General features: G+C 47.9%; 4 protein-coding genes and 1 long non-coding RNA gene across 7 annotated transcripts; 2 read left to right on the top strand and 3 right to left on the bottom strand.

The window, feature by feature from the left end:
* Positions 1–711: 711 nt before the first annotated feature.
* Positions 712–2,311, top strand: LOC103636985 (uncharacterized). The gene is made up of 2 exons (XM_008659277.4): positions 712–980; positions 1,059–2,311. Exons 1-2 carry the CDS (start codon positions 733–735, stop codon positions 2,098–2,100), a joined length of 1,290 nt encoding a protein of 429 aa, XP_008657499.1. The 5' UTR covers positions 712–732; the 3' UTR covers positions 2,101–2,311.
* A 54-nt stretch (positions 2,312–2,365) lies between these two features.
* Positions 2,366–3,589, bottom strand: LOC118473103 (uncharacterized). The gene is made up of 2 exons (XM_035961671.1): positions 3,248–3,589; positions 2,366–3,162 (listed from the first exon to the last, which is right to left on the bottom strand). Exons 1-2 carry the CDS (start codon positions 3,347–3,349, stop codon positions 2,572–2,574), a joined length of 693 nt encoding a protein of 230 aa, XP_035817564.1. The 5' UTR covers positions 3,350–3,589; the 3' UTR covers positions 2,366–2,571.
* A 136-nt stretch (positions 3,590–3,725) lies between these two features.
* On the bottom strand, positions 3,726–5,206 carry LOC118473102 (uncharacterized). The gene is made up of 2 exons (XR_004851958.1): positions 4,784–5,206; positions 3,726–4,325 (listed from the first exon to the last, which is right to left on the bottom strand). It is a non-coding gene; the product is annotated as an uncharacterized lncRNA (long non-coding RNA).
* Positions 5,207–6,757: 1,551 nt separating this feature from the next.
* On the top strand, positions 6,758–9,558 carry LOC100304289 (Eukaryotic aspartyl protease family protein). Its single transcript, NM_001165731.2, has 2 exons — positions 6,758–7,548; positions 8,606–9,558. The coding sequence occupies exons 1-2, from the start codon at positions 6,980–6,982 to the stop codon at positions 9,444–9,446; spliced, it is 1,410 nt and encodes a 469-aa protein (NP_001159203.2). The 5' UTR covers positions 6,758–6,979; the 3' UTR covers positions 9,447–9,558.
* Positions 9,559–10,269: 711 nt separating this feature from the next.
* LOC100280675 (60S ribosomal protein L37a) lies at positions 10,270–12,335 on the bottom strand. Of its 3 annotated transcripts, none has more exons than NM_001154551.3 (5): positions 12,192–12,335; positions 11,368–11,426; positions 11,182–11,270; positions 10,616–10,698; positions 10,270–10,538 (listed from the first exon to the last, which is right to left on the bottom strand). In NM_001154551.3, exons 2-5 carry the CDS (start codon positions 11,417–11,419, stop codon positions 10,475–10,477), a joined length of 288 nt encoding a protein of 95 aa, NP_001148023.1. In that variant the 5' UTR covers positions 11,420–11,426; positions 12,192–12,335; the 3' UTR covers positions 10,270–10,474. The 3 variants fall into 3 exon arrangements, with proteins under 3 accessions (NP_001148023.1, NP_001147066.1, XP_020397680.1); NM_001153594.1 differs by having other exon boundaries at positions 11,368–11,407; XM_020542091.2 differs by lacking the exon at positions 12,192–12,335 and having other exon boundaries at positions 10,280–10,538; positions 11,368–11,434.
* Positions 12,336–14,871: the final 2,536 nt, after the last annotated feature.

The raw sequence follows: 14,871 nt of genomic DNA, 5'->3' as shown, positions 1-14,871 counted from the left end.
ATGGATCGAAGTCGCCAGCGACGGGACAACAGCGCGCCCAGATTTTTCACCCCGCGGGAGCCCGACCCCTCGTCCAGATAGCGGACGTCTGCCAGTCTCCACATCTAGGGTGCGTGCGGCGTCCTCTATAATTTAGAGTGTCATTTAGAGTTCCTTGATGGGCGCCTAGAGGACCCATCTGAACTCTAAATTTAGAGTACAGAACGCTTTAGACTGTCTCTTGCAGCGTCCCCTAAAATTCGTCCCCTAAAGGAATATTCTCTGTCCTTTACAGAACACTCTAAAAGATTCTGTCCTCTATATATTCTCCGTCTCCAGCAGCGTCCTCTAAATTCCATCCCCTAAAGCTACAGTGTTAACGGATTCACATTTTCCATTTCTTTTTCATTTTTCTTTGTTTTCTTCTCATTTGACACTATATAAATGATCCGAAAAAATTGTATTTATTAATTTTGAAAGGAATAAATTCGAAATATCAATAATAATTATATTGATTGTTTTGTTGTTGTGTAATTGTTGTCGGTAACGCGCCACATAGTATAATATCGTTGCCAAAATAAGTTTTCAAATGGACAAGCTTGCACCGTAAGCCAGTACTCTTCTTCGAGAAGCCATAGCCTTGCTTCCCTTGCACGACAAGCGCACGTCTTCTATCCGAAGCGTACTTCCTCTATAAATACCAAGTCACCCTTCCATACTTCACTCAACCTTGCCTTTACAAACTCGACAACCATGAATCCCTACTTAGAAAACAATTTTCTTGTGCGCTTGATGGAAGAAATGGAAGAGGAAGAAGAAGAGTTGCAGTTGGCGAGGCACATGGTCAATAGGAGGCGACGTGCACGCAATGAGCGTCGTCATGGTGGTTCGATTCCAGGGCGTGTTAGGATTCATCGTGATCACATGAGCGGCGATGCAAGAATCCGAGCGGACTACTTTGGAGCCAACCCGGTGTACACGGATGCTCAATTTCGTAGGAGGTATTTACAATTAACAAATTATTTTTACCATGTACAAAACTTCATGACCCCTATTATGACACATGAATTCTATGGTAGGTTCCGCATGCGTCGCCATGTCTTTGAGCGCCTTGTTGATGTTGTGCAACAAGTGGATCCTTATTTTATTCAGCGTCCAAATTGTGCGGGTGAGATTGGTCTTTCTGCTCTACAGAAAGTTGTTGCTGCTGTTCGAATCCTTGCTTACGGTATTCCAGCTGATGCCGTTGACGAATACGTACGTATTGGGGAATCTACTGCTCATGAGGCATTGAAACACTTTTGCACGGCCGTCCAAACCGCGTTTGCTCCATATTATCTCCGTGCACCAAATGCAGAAGATATCGCACGCCTTCTCCAAGTTGGCGAGTCACGTGGGTTTCCTGGTATGCTTGGTAGTGTTGATTGCATGCATTGGGAGTGGCGTAACTGCCCAAGTTCATGGAAGGGGATGTTTACAGGGCGTGGTAAACATCCTACCATGATCTTGGAAGCTGTTGCGTCGTATGACCTGTGGATATGGCATGCATATTTTGGTCTGCCAGGTAGTTGCAACGACATAAATGTTCTTCACCATTCAAACCTTTTCGAAAGGCATCTGAGCGGTGACACACCTCCAGTTTCATTCACTGTTAATGGTCACACGTACAATATGGGATATTACCTAGCAGACGGGATTTACCCTGACTGGCCCGCATTTGTCAAGACAATCCGTAACCCCTACGACGTTAGAACCCAACACTTTGCAACAATTCAAGAGTCTGCTCGAAAAGATATAGAACGAGCTTTTGGTGTACTCCAGAAGAGATGGGGTGTGGTCTGTGGACCTGCATACGGTTGGAGTCCTGAACACATTGGGGACATCATGAAAACATGCATAATATTGCACAACATGATAGTAGAAGACGAAGGTCCATTGTCTTTGAACACAACCTTTGAAAACATCGGAGTGCTGGCAGACACAACTCAAGGTTCAATGGAAGAGCGCAACGACTTCGTCAATCAAAGGTACAACCAACTGAAAGACCGCAACAAATATACTCAGCTTCAGGTAGATCTGATACACCATCATTGGGCGCGACATGGATCCGGCGTTGCATAGGACGCAATGAAACAAGTTCTGTCATGGCTGTTCTTATCTACTGTCGAACTGTCTTTGTTTACTTTACATTGTTCTACTATCTGTGTTAGTGTCATGTCTGTTCTACTTCATGTGTCAAGTGTGTGTACTGTGTGTCTTAGTGTCCAAGTGTCGTAGTGTCTCATGCTGCTGTTTGAATTGAATAAGAAGGAGTACTACTGTCATGCAACCACATGTGTGTACAAAATGCTAAACAAAAACTGCACCAAGCTCACAGATCATGAAACCAAATAGTTCAACACATATAGTAAAACATTCAGGTACAAACCATGACAAATAGTTCGAAACATTAACTTGAAAACAAATAGTTCAAAGACGACCTAAAAAATCTGGTACAAACCAGATTACGATCCGACGACAGCAACCTCACAGTAACAAGTCCGAGTACGCCTCATTCATAAATGACAAACAAACATATTAAGTAAGGAACCTTCACTGGCCAGATGAAGTAGACCCAGTAACCCTTGCCAGTATCTCTTGTTGCTTGGCTTCATAGTACTGGCGGAGGAGAGGGTTACATTTGCTCAAATCCATGCTTAAGATCATTATCTCCTCTTCCTTGTCCTCCTTTAATTTCTGCCTTTCAAGCCTTAATTTCTCTAGGTTCAACTTCTTCTTTTCAAGAAGCAATTTCTGCCTCTCATTTCTGTTCATTGAATCCAACTTCTTTTCCTCAGTTGTAACAGCTGTTTTGTACACTGACAGGCGCTCCAAAGAAAGATCACCCATGCGTGTCATAAACTCAGAATCTGATGAAGATGTGTCCACAGATTTAGTCCTCTTTGCCTTTTCCTTCGAAGAATCTCGACCAAGGGGCCTCTTCGATGTGAAGCTTGATGGTACAGATTCTTCTGCATCCAAATCGACAGTGTTAGAATGTGTTGGATTAGCGTTGCCTTGCTGGTGTTGTTGACCCATGTGGTTGTCCATCCATTTTGGTTGGTCCTTAAGAATGGCCCAACAGTGTAAAAAGTGGAAAGGCTTCTTCTCAATTGCTGCAAACCTAGAAGCTGCCAGTGATGTCTGCCACATATAACAAATGGTTACAACAGGAACCTACTAACAAACCTCTAAATAGTGATGTCAAAATGTAACAATAAAGATTTACCTTGTCTGCGTCACTGAGTCCACTAGGATTCTGTCGGAGGACTGCCATCATGTATCCAGCAAAAGTGGAACACTGTGTTTTGATAGTATCCCATCTACTCATCAAAGATTTTGTGGACCTTTCTGGCAATGTTCCTCGTCTTGAGTTGTATGCTTGAGTAATTCTACTCCAAAATCCTTGACGTTTCTGGCCTGTGTTAATAATGGGATCGCAACTAACAGCAAGCCATGCATGGCATACCCTTGTGTCCTCTTCAGCAGTGAAGTTTGCTAGCTTAGTTCGTTGAGTTGCCTTTTTAGTAACAGCTGGTGTTCTTGAGCCCTCGGGTTGCCCATCAACTGGAAATTCAGAGTATTATGTTCCGATAGGCTGCTCGTCAATCTGGCTAAGGAAGCTTCCATATTGAGACATCACCTGGTTCCAATCACTCCCCATTCTATGCAATACAGGCAGATCAAACATGATATATATGAGTATGTAGGCATCATGTAACATGGTATAAAGTAAGGCAAACATAGTCCAAGAAAACACATTAATTATTGTAGTAACTGAACCGGATTCAGTTTACATAGACCAGAACATTAAACTCCCCCAAAAGCAGGATCATACCAGCCGACAAGTACACCTGAACATAGACCTAAACATGCTACAATACTTGTACTAAAGTTTAACCTAGAACACTAGTACGGATATGTGTCGTCGGTTGAGTAGTCACGACCATCGTCGTAGCCCACAAGGGCTTCATACTTAATTGGTGACTGTTCGTCTATCAGTAGCTCGTCTTCTGAACCATCTTGTATGAGAAGCTCCTCTACTGCTTCCTCTTGTTGTGGATGTTCTTTGACTTCACTCGTACCCATATTTTCTACCTCCCACTGAGTTTGCACTGCTACGTCTTCAAGATCCTTAGCGAGGTCGTCAATCTCAACTAGTGCTCGGTTCAATTCGTCGAGCAAAGGTGAGTTGAAAGGCTGGAAGGCTGATTTCACGACATCAACGATGTCACAACTACGCTTTTGAACAACTCTGAGCAGAGTAGCCAGTGCTTTACGGAGCTTTTCGTTCTCCGAATCCATGGCTACATCAAACACAGTGTTCAATTAGTTAACACCTACTACAATTTAAGTATGTTATACAAACTAATGAATCGAAGGGATTCCAAACTATGAGTACAGAGTTAAAATTTGCAGATTAGGTTACCTGTTGCATCTATGTGAACCTGTTATAAATTTGCAGATTAGGTTACCATGGTCGCATACAAAATTAATGTTGAGTAATTTGAATCTGGACAGAACCGAATCATAGGGGACGAACAACCCCCCCAAACCCGAAATGGATCCCGCAAATCCGGTCTAAAATGAAGCATCCGGACACAACAATAAGCCATTGATGCATCAAATTCATGCGCATTATTTACAATGCTCAACATCGTCAACCCTAAACATCCCAGAAACCCTAATCCATACTACCGAATACGAACAATAAAATACGGTACTGATTAAGTACTAAACAAAAAATGATTTGTGTAGTTGGTACCTCGCTGTTCGCGGATCTGCCTCGGTGGACCGAATCGAAGACGAAGACGACGGCGGCGAGGAGGTTCTCTTCCTTTTGCCGGCTGCCTTCGACGAAGTCGGCGGACGACGAAGCCTTTTGCCGATGGTGACTCTCCGGCGACGAACAGGGGGAAGCTGGCTTGGATCTTCGGTTGCGGGGGGTCGCGCGGCCTCGGTTCCAAGGGGTGCGAGCTCTACGCCGATAGACCCGCCTCCGCACGGCCGCTTCTCGCCCTCCTGCCTCGATGCCGGCGGCGAAGCGCGCCGGATCGAGGGCTCGGCCCCGGAAGATGCAGTCGCCAGCGCGGGGTAGGAATGCGGGGAAGTTTCCTGGCGGCGGCTGGTGGACGAAGAGCGCGGATAGCGCACTACCGGAGCCCTCCACATTTAGAGTGTCTGCCACATCCTCTAAAATTTAGAGGACGGTATAGAGTGCCTTGCTGGAGCCGTAGGGGACCTGACAGTCCTCTATATTTAGAGGACAGGACCCTAAGGGTGCTGTTGGAGACAGTCTTACCGTGCCTTGTTGGAGCTAGCCTTATCCTGTGCTGTTACAGCACCGCCAACTTATCTGTTTTCGTAGGTTATCTATGGATAAATTAAATACGGGATGGCCTAAATTCAAACACACTGCACGCGTGTGTGCTGTACATAACTAACGTGTGCGTGACAGGAAGATAGATGTCGAGGCGTGTAGTAAGCTTACGGACGGATTTCAACAAACACCTGTACTGTACGTTTTAGCTTGGTCGTTGTGTGCGCGTGCTGTCCATCGATTGGGCTGGGTCGGTGTCTCCTCTCCTCTCCCTTGTGCCGGTCATCTCTATCTCGTGAGGCTACCTCCGCCAAGCGTAACGGCAGCGGCCGCGTGGCGGCGCGCATGCGTCACCGCCCCTTGTCGACGCGGGCAAGGGCAACGAATGTGCAGCCGCGTCATTGGTCGATCGACGTGCCACTTGTCGCCTCCTTGCTTGCGTCACCAAAAGAAAAGACTCCGGGCTCCTGGGAAGCCAACAAGCAGCATGCCTGTGCCCACGGCCCACGCAGCCAACGCTGGATCGGTCGCTCACCGGAGCAAACTGCAAACGATGACAGGGGCCGCCTGTGTGTCACTGACTCACTGTCACCTGCGGCTGCGGACGTGCATGCACACCTGGGCGCGCAACGTGGCACGGCATGGGTGGCACAACGACCAATGTGCGCGCGGAGCCCAGCCATGTAATCTACAGTAGCACAGCAGCTGCTGGTCCGGACAGAGATTTGGCACGTCCAGACAGTATTACGGCCCCACCACGGCACCACGCCAACGACCGATCGAGTGTGCATGTAGTCAGGGCACTAGCAGCTCTGCACCTGCGTCTGTCCTGGTTCAGCGCATAGTGTGAGTAGGAAGGACCGAAGGAGTAGGTGCTGATTGGGGGAACTGATCTGATCGGAATCGCCAATCAGGACGGCGAATCCGGCTTGCTCGCCGTCCTAGCTAGTAGCTGCCAACGGGCATCCGGAGGACCGGACCCGGGCGAAATCATCTTCTGCAGATCGCATTGTTGCCTACCTTTCGATTCCTTCCCCCCCGCCCTGAAACCAGCCAGCCGGTGATCTTGCAGAGCTGGATTTCTGTCGCGATAAGATAGCCGTTACTGCCGTAAGATTTCCATGGATGGACTCGAATGTGAGGCCCACACGAACATAACATGCCTGGCAACTAGAGCGGCCGGGCCCATGGCCCACGGCGGACAGCGAGCAAATCTCCGGCGGGCAGGAACCAGGAAGAAGGAAAGGAGATCATCTATCATCCTGGCTCGCTCGACCCGGCCGCCAATCAGTCGCGCTTGCCAAACGCCAGCGAAGCGCGCACGATCCGACCCAACCCAATCCACGGGCAGAGCGCCAGCCATTTTGTTTATAAAAGACGACGTCTCCCCCGCTTCGCCGTCACGGACGCAGCCAAAAACTCTGCTCCGCTCCGGCCACCTCCCTCTTCTTCGACTGAGTAAACACGAGCAGCCGAGCACGCGACCCGACAACGCTCGCGCGGAGGCCGAAATGCCCGCTGCTGCTCCTCTTCCCAGTACGTAGCAGCGGAACATCGTCGTGGGTCGTCCGCCGTTGCCATCGTGTGACGGCGTGAAGGGATCGGATCGAAGGAGGCCGCAAGCCAAGCAAGGATCAAGAAATGGCGTCGCGCGGCCACCTGCTGCTACTAGCGCTGCTCGTGCTGGCCGCGGCGGCAGCGGCAGCGTCGGGCGGCGGGCGACAGCACCAGCAGCGGCAGCGCGGCGGGAGGAAGCCGAAGCCGGCGCGGCCGCGGCTGGACCTCGTCCCCGCCGCGCCGGGCGCGTCCCTGGGCGAGCGCGCGAGGGACGACGCGCGCCGCCACGCGTACATCCGGTCGCAGCTGGCGTCCCGCCGGCGCCGCGCCGCCGACGTGGGCGCGTCCGCCTTCGCCATGCCGCTCTCGTCGGGGGCCTACACCGGCACGGGCCAGTACTTCGTGCGCTTCCGCGTGGGCACCCCCGCGCAGCCGTTCGTGCTGGTGGCGGACACCGGCAGCGACCTCACCTGGGTCAAGTGCCGCGGCGCTGCTGGACCACCGGCTTCGGACCCGCCGGCGCGCGAGTTCCGCGCCTCCGAGTCCAGGTCGTGGGCGCCCCTCGCGTGCTCCTCCGACACCTGCACCTCCTACGTGCCCTTCTCTCTCGCCAACTGCTCGTCGCCGGCTAGTCCCTGCGCCTACGACTACCGGTCAGTACCTCACCATCTCCCCATTTCCATTCCCCAAGAACAGGCACCACCGCAGCAGCAGTAGTAAGTGTTGCCGTGTTGGTTGGTGAGCGAGCGGGTGGGTCGGGACCTCACCTCGCGCGCGCCATTACTCGCGCAGCTTTTTAACCGTGCTCCTCCTCCTCCTGCCGGTCTCGCCGCGGCATGGCATTCAATTTGCTTCGCTCGGCAGGCTCTGCTCCTGATTGCTGGGGCTGCTAGTGAGTGCGGGCACGAGTTCATGCGCCTTGTGCTCTTGCACTTGACTGACTCTCCTGTGAAATTCACCCTCTACTACTACATTCAGGGTAGACGTAGACTACACACGACTCACGGTGACAGTAGATTCTAGGGATTGGCCAACCACAAGCAGCCGCAGCACGGCAGCAGCACGTTGTACGGGTCGAGGTTGTCCAGGCTCCGGCCGGGACGGACGAGCGGGCAACCACCACACATTTATTCTTCACCGGCCCCGGCCGCGTCTCTCCGATCCGTCGCGCGCGATCTGGACGACGCGACGCCCCGATCGTTGGTGGCGCGCACGTTGGCGTAGGTAGGGCGGCGTCGCGGCCGCCGATGCGCTGTCGCCTGCCTCCTGTCTCCGGTTCGTTTTGTTTAAAAAAAATGGAGCAACTTGTTCACCCGCCGCCGCCTCGCCAAGTGCCTAAATGCACGCGCCATGTGCTGGCTCGGCGGACTGCCGCGCCCCGTGACCCTGCTTGTGGCGGCAGCTTGGGGAGTTCAGAAACACGAACATGGCATGGTTGCCTGTCCGATCCGGCGTTCTCTCAACCTTAACGTTTGCCAAGGCGTTTTCTTTGGTACTCTAGACTCCTGTATGTACTGTGACACTGTAGTGCGGTCTGAGGTCGAGGACAGCGAACGCGTTGGCTGTTCAATGTTCATGTATACGACTGTCGCTTAATCTTGCAAATCGGCAAATGCATTTTGTTGAGTTAAATAAAAACGTGTAGCGGCCGAATCTTTCCATGTGGCCGCTCCTGATGCCGACGTGGTGTGGTGGCAAATGGCATGGCAGGTACAAGGACGGCTCCGCGGCGCGCGGCGTGGTGGGCACCGACGCGGCCACCATCGCGCTGTCGGGGAGCGGGAGCGAGGACGGCAGCGGCGGCGGCGGCAGGCGCGCGAAGCTGCAGGGCGTGGTTCTGGGCTGCACCGCCACGTACGACGGGCAGAGCTTCCAGTCCTCGGACGGGGTGCTGAGCCTGGGCAACAGCAACATCTCGTTCGCGTCCCGCGCCGCCGCGCGCTTCGGGGGCCGCTTCTCCTACTGCCTCGTGGACCACCTGGCCCCGCGCAACGCCAGCAGCTACCTCACCTTCGGCCCGGGGCCCGAGGGCGGCGGCGCCCCCGCCGCGCGGACGCCGCTGGTGCTCGACCGCCGGGTGAGCCCGTTCTACGCCGTGGCGGTGGACGCCGTGTACGTGGCCGGCGAGGCGCTCGACATCCCCGCGGACGTGTGGGACGTGGGCCGGGGCGGCGGCGCGATCCTCGACTCCGGGACCAGCCTCACCGTCCTCGCCACCCCGGCGTACCGGGCCGTGGTCGCCGCGCTCGGCGGGCGCCTCGCCGCGCTGCCCAGGGTCGCCATGGACCCGTTCGAGTACTGCTACAACTGGACCGCCGGCGCGCCGGAGATCCCCAAGCTGGAGGTAAGCTTCGCCGGGTCGGCGCGGCTGGAGCCCCCCGCCAAGAGCTACGTCATCGACGCGGCGCCAGGGGTGAAGTGCATCGGCGTGCAGGAGGGCGCGTGGCCAGGGGTGTCGGTCATCGGCAACATCCTGCAGCAGGAGCACCTCTGGGAGTTCGACCTCAGGGACCGCTGGCTCCGGTTCAAGCACACGCGCTGCGCCCTATGATGATTTGCTGACGGACGCCGCGAATGCATGATTGATTCCTCTATCGCATCGCATTGATAAAATTTGTGACGAGGTTTTTTTCTGAATGAAATGAAAAGATGATTCTTAGCGCAACGGGAAATCGTTCACCTGAAATTAAACAGCAGTCTGCACGTACGCATGTGGTCGGTTTTTTTTTTGGCAAAGCCGGCCACACAACTGAGCCCATACGCAACACAGATTCTGAAACAAGAACGGACTGAACTTTGCAAACCCAGCTTACACAACATGCCACAAATTAATGTCATAACTAATAATACTTACATGTTGTTTGGTTCACATAATACTTAGAGCAACTCCAATAGTTATGTAAATTTTAGCTCTCTAAATCACATATTTAAGAAGTTGCTAAATGCCTTTTGGAGTAAAAAAAAAATGTGAGTTCTCTGATAGTTCTCTAAATATAGGTTGTAATTTTGTTTTTTATTTATCCACATAAAAAATAAGTCACAAAAACTATATAATGCAGTCAACATTTTTGTTTAGGAAGTTGTTAAATGGTTGCCAAATGTAGAGACAAAATGAGGTTAGATGACAAGTTGTTAAATTTAGAAAGTTCATTTAGAGAACTGTTGAAGAATAGTTTTTATGTTAACAACTAAATTATTAATTTAGAAAGTCTTTTAGAGAACTACTGGAGTTGCTCTTAGGTGTTCAGAAACCGCTGCCTCGTTTGACAAATACTGTAAGATGGTAGCATGAACAATTAGGTATAACGATGTCCCAGATCTCGATACTAGCAGCAGCTAAACACCACCAGAACCATCACAGAGCATCAAAGTTGTTCGGCAGCACAAGAAAACATACGATTACGCAAGTATTTGCATTGCATAGTGCATACCATCAATTTAGCATGACAAACCATGAGTACAAAGTGGTCACTACAGATAGATAAACATTTCTTGTTCATTTAGCTAAAAAGGCAAAATGGTTCACGGCTCTTGGCTGAACTACAAAAATCCAGGTACTCCTTTTCAAGCTGCCCGCAATCATGCTTCGGTCTGCTCCCGCAGGCGCCGGATTGTGCTTCTCACAGTGACCGCACTAGCAGTGCTGGAAATGCAAAGTAACAAAATTAGAAAACACACGAGGATTCAATATAAACAGAGTAACCGGACATCATCACATACTTCATTGTGTAGGCGCCACCGGCCTTAACCTTCCCACAGTCCTTGCATCCCCAGATACCAACTGCTTTCCTCTTCACGGCAAACTGTTGTCAAGTATTGGCCATACAAAAGGCAATGGCACAAGTAAGAATCAAAAAAGCAAATAGAAAGAAACATGGCACATAATTCATAAAGGAGTTTCATTAAAACAGTGAAAACCCAGAAAAGGTCTGGCAAGGTATGCGTATGCCTTGACATTAACCGACTATCTAGTAGAATTCAGATAAGGCATAAACTATCTCAGAGAAGTTATAACATCAATACAGCTATATGAAAGACAGAAAGACGATCACAGATTGCTATTGCAAATGTCGGAGAACATATTTCACCAGGTCACTATTCATTGTTGTTACCACAAAAAAGGAGACACAGGAATTAGTCAATAGCACATAATTGTTTAAAAAATAAGCAATAGTGCATCTTAAAAATAGCAAAAAAAAACTGTTACTCAACTAATGCACCGTAAATGATTGACCAGTTTGCCATGTGATTATCAAAGCAAGGCATCACAAAATCGATGAGTTTACCTTGCCACAGAACTCACAGAAGTATTTGGAGTGCTGCGAGACCTCCATCTTCTTGATCTGTTTACGTAAACTGGCACCATACCTGGTACCTACATAACAGCAACAACAAAAGAGTTATCAACCAGAATACAAAGGTAAGAACATGGGATCGCAAAACAATGAGTAAAGATAGTCCAGTGTCTGTACCATATTTGCCAACGATTCCTGCCTTCTTGGTGCGTTTCGTCTGCAAAATCATCACAAAACATAAAAAATTAGAAAACATGGACAGATACCTACAATACTCTGCATTGGTTAACATGGTACATTGCATAGACAGAGGCAAGGCAACCAGTAAACCAATTTATACGAGCAAAACCTATGCAAATTAATTTCGACTGCCCAAAACTAGGAGATGGTAAACAATAGCTAAGATCTAGTTGGAAAGTTTAAGCTACATAACTTTTCGAGTGGAATGGTAATTACCGCTCAAAGCATGTATGTGAAGAAAGCACAGAATTCTTACTACTTCGGTAACCTATTCAACTACACACTTGTACTTATTAAAATTATTTAGTGCCAGTAGAGCTTGTTTAGGTGCACGCTAACCCACCCAATCTACATATATTGGGACGAATTGGTGTGGAAAACTATTGAGTTTTGCACCTCAATCCCGATACATGTGTTTTGGAGTGGTCGAAAAGGACTAATGGAGGCTGTACAACCGGCAACAAGATTAAACATTTTAACACGAAACAACATAATACTGCCAGATTTCGAAATCCCACCGTCAGAATATTCACATAATAGTGCCAGATTTCGAAATCCCACGGTCAGGCTATGAGTCACATAATAGTGCTAAATTTCGATCCCCACGGTCAGACTATGAATAAATGATTTCTGACAGCTGCGGAAAGCACTAGCAGGAGCACTAACAGGCTAAACAAGTTAATTAGGTCATGATTTCTCAAAGACGCCGAACAGAATCAAAACAGCCCCAAGAGTAAACAATTTCATCCAAAGCGACGTACCATCTCGTCGGGGAGGAAGTGGCGGGCGTCACCGGAAGCGAGAGCAAGAAGGCGTCTCGTGGGGGAGGCGGCGCGGGCGAGGTTATGTGGAATTGTGGATGCTACTAGGGTTTTCTAGGGCTCTTCTGGTCGACGGTAGATTCTGGGCCAGAGTTCTGGCGGCCCGAAGTTTGCAAGGCCAGTGTAGCATTCTTTGAGGCCGGAAAATAAGAAGCGTGTTATGGTCTGGCTCACTACACCACGGAGATTTTAATTTTCTTATTTTTTTAAATTCGTTTTTTAAAATATTTTGTTCAATCCAAAAAAAAATGCAAAACTATACCTCTGACCTCGATCGAACCGGGGGAAGTAGTTACTGCCAGTTTAATTGATGGTATATGAACTCGAATGAAGATACAATTTCTAAAAAAAATAGAGAAAAAAGAGATATTTAACTAGGATGTATTTTCACCCTCCGAAATTTGAACCTAGCATATAGAAATAAACGATGCATTATTCCATTAGGCACGGATATGACTAATTTTGATGTCCACAAGTATTTTATTGGTCAGTTTACTATATCTATATCGAGTATGATAGGCATGAATATGTTATCTCTGCTTCTATGCGAGTCCGAATTATTAGAAATAATTCATATAAAATTAGAAGAGAAGGAATAAGTGATGTCCCTTATGCTCCAGCACCTTACACGATTCAAATATTTAAATATTAAGTATTGTGTGATGAACAATTAAATTACTATCCTAATGTTGTATATTGTCGTTGAGAACTCTTTTTTGGGCTACAAGTGCTATATTTTGTGTGATGTGATTGCATGATGTTGTCATTTAATATTTAATGTTGTCGAACTTATGATAAAACTATGTTGGGTTTGATGGAGTTGTTATACTGAACACAAAGATAATATACTATTTTAGTATCTTTTATTATTGATGAGATACGAGGCTTCACTATTTTGTATATGGTATATTTAGTGAAGATTCTTTCCGTTCTATTTGAAGCAGCGCTCTCTAACTAATTCTCTAAATATAGAAGATGTTTTTGTCGTGTTTATATAAAAGATTCCCTCTTCGTTGTTCTGTCTATTTTAATAATTTAAACATCAAATTTACTAAACTAAAACAGTATAGAAGATTTGGTAGTATGATAGATAAGTACGTACGTACAGGACGAGATATAAAAGGCATACGAGAGAAAAACGAGATATAAAAAAACACTCTTCTCTATCTATTTTAATAATGTAAACAATAAAGTTGCCAGGACCTTCTGTCAATGTGATGCTGGGAGTGAGGGGCAGCCAGCCAAAGCTCCCTGTCATGCCGTCTCCTTTGCTCGAAGCGGGTGAATTGCATTTCAGCAAGCACGCAATGGTCAAGCTGAAGGTGGGCAAAAGTGGAATGCTACAGCCTACAGAAGGGCAACAGATCTGTGATAGCTGAAAATGTGCAGGGAGCACGGAGCAGCCTGAGTTTGAAATGATGGGGCCCCAAAACATTCTGAGAGCGACAACACCTTTGACGGTGGAAGCCCTTGTTCCCCTCTTGTGTGGAACCTCTTCGGGTACACACACCTCGTGCGGAATTCCACGGTGCATGTGAAGGTACAGATCAGTTTGTTATCTTTATTTTTTGCCAGACCCATTCAGAAGCCTAACAAAGCTCTAGCCCTACTCTGTTTAGACCATCTCCAACAGCTTACCTATACTTATACTCATATTTAAACTACACTTTATAAACGGTAAAATCTACAATGTAATACGTGGACATATAAATTCTTAGTGACAAAGAGGATTTTTGTGCCTCGCTTGTGACCGTGGGGTCGTATCAATTCTGGAAAAAGTCGGCTGTGATCATGCCAAGACTATTGCTCAGCCAGAATTTGCCTTCTCAACAATACCCTAAACCCTAAAACCCTAAGCCTGGCTTTTTCAGGATAAGGACCCAACAGTGCAGCATTGTAAAAATGAGTTCGCAAAGGATTTACATCTGGTCACGATTAGAGCTAAAGGAAGATTCGATTCGACAATACCTGAATGGCTTCAGCATTGGCAGTAGATCCCGTCAATTTTACCCTTTTGAAATTTTGTAATTTACTTTCCTGTATGCTTCTAACTCTGTCGTTTTAAAAATTTTAATAAAATTTCAGTAGGGGCTTGCCCCTCCTGTCCTATCAAAAAAGAATTTGCCTTCTCAGCCAACAATATTAAAAACTCTTCGGCCGAAGCTACTACACTAGATGAAATAGCTGATGAAGCAATTAGAAAAAATGAGAAAGAGTCTCATAATGCTTTAGAAAAGGCTAACCGAGTTGAAGAAGCTGTTGAACGCGTCAGACTTATAGGTATATCTTTTATGGCTTAACTTCGTAATTTTTTGTAGCTTCGGTGCTAACATATATTTGTATTTTAATGCATCTGAGCTTTCTCCTCCTCCAGAGCCATACGATCCTGAAACTGATCCATCTCTGAAGGGGGCGCTCGATATATATGATTAGGATTGCTAACGAGGTCGTTGACGAAGCTGTCGACAAGCTGTTGAATGAAGCTGCCGACAAAGTCTTGAAAGAAGACTGAAGTTGTGTATACTTGAGAGTTTAGAATCTTTGTACGTAGCTTTCATTTTTGTAAGAAACAACTATCAAGTATTTGTGTGTGAATTAATGTAATATATTTCTTTGTGAT

The sequence above is a fragment of the Zea mays genome, chromosome 8, assembly GCF_902167145.1.
Source record: "Zea mays cultivar B73 chromosome 8, Zm-B73-REFERENCE-NAM-5.0, whole genome shotgun sequence".
In the NCBI taxonomy this organism is placed as follows: Eukaryota; Viridiplantae; Streptophyta; class Magnoliopsida; order Poales; family Poaceae; genus Zea; species Zea mays.
The sequence above is the reverse complement of the archived record's forward strand: the minus strand, read 5'-3'. Positions and strand labels throughout refer to the sequence as shown.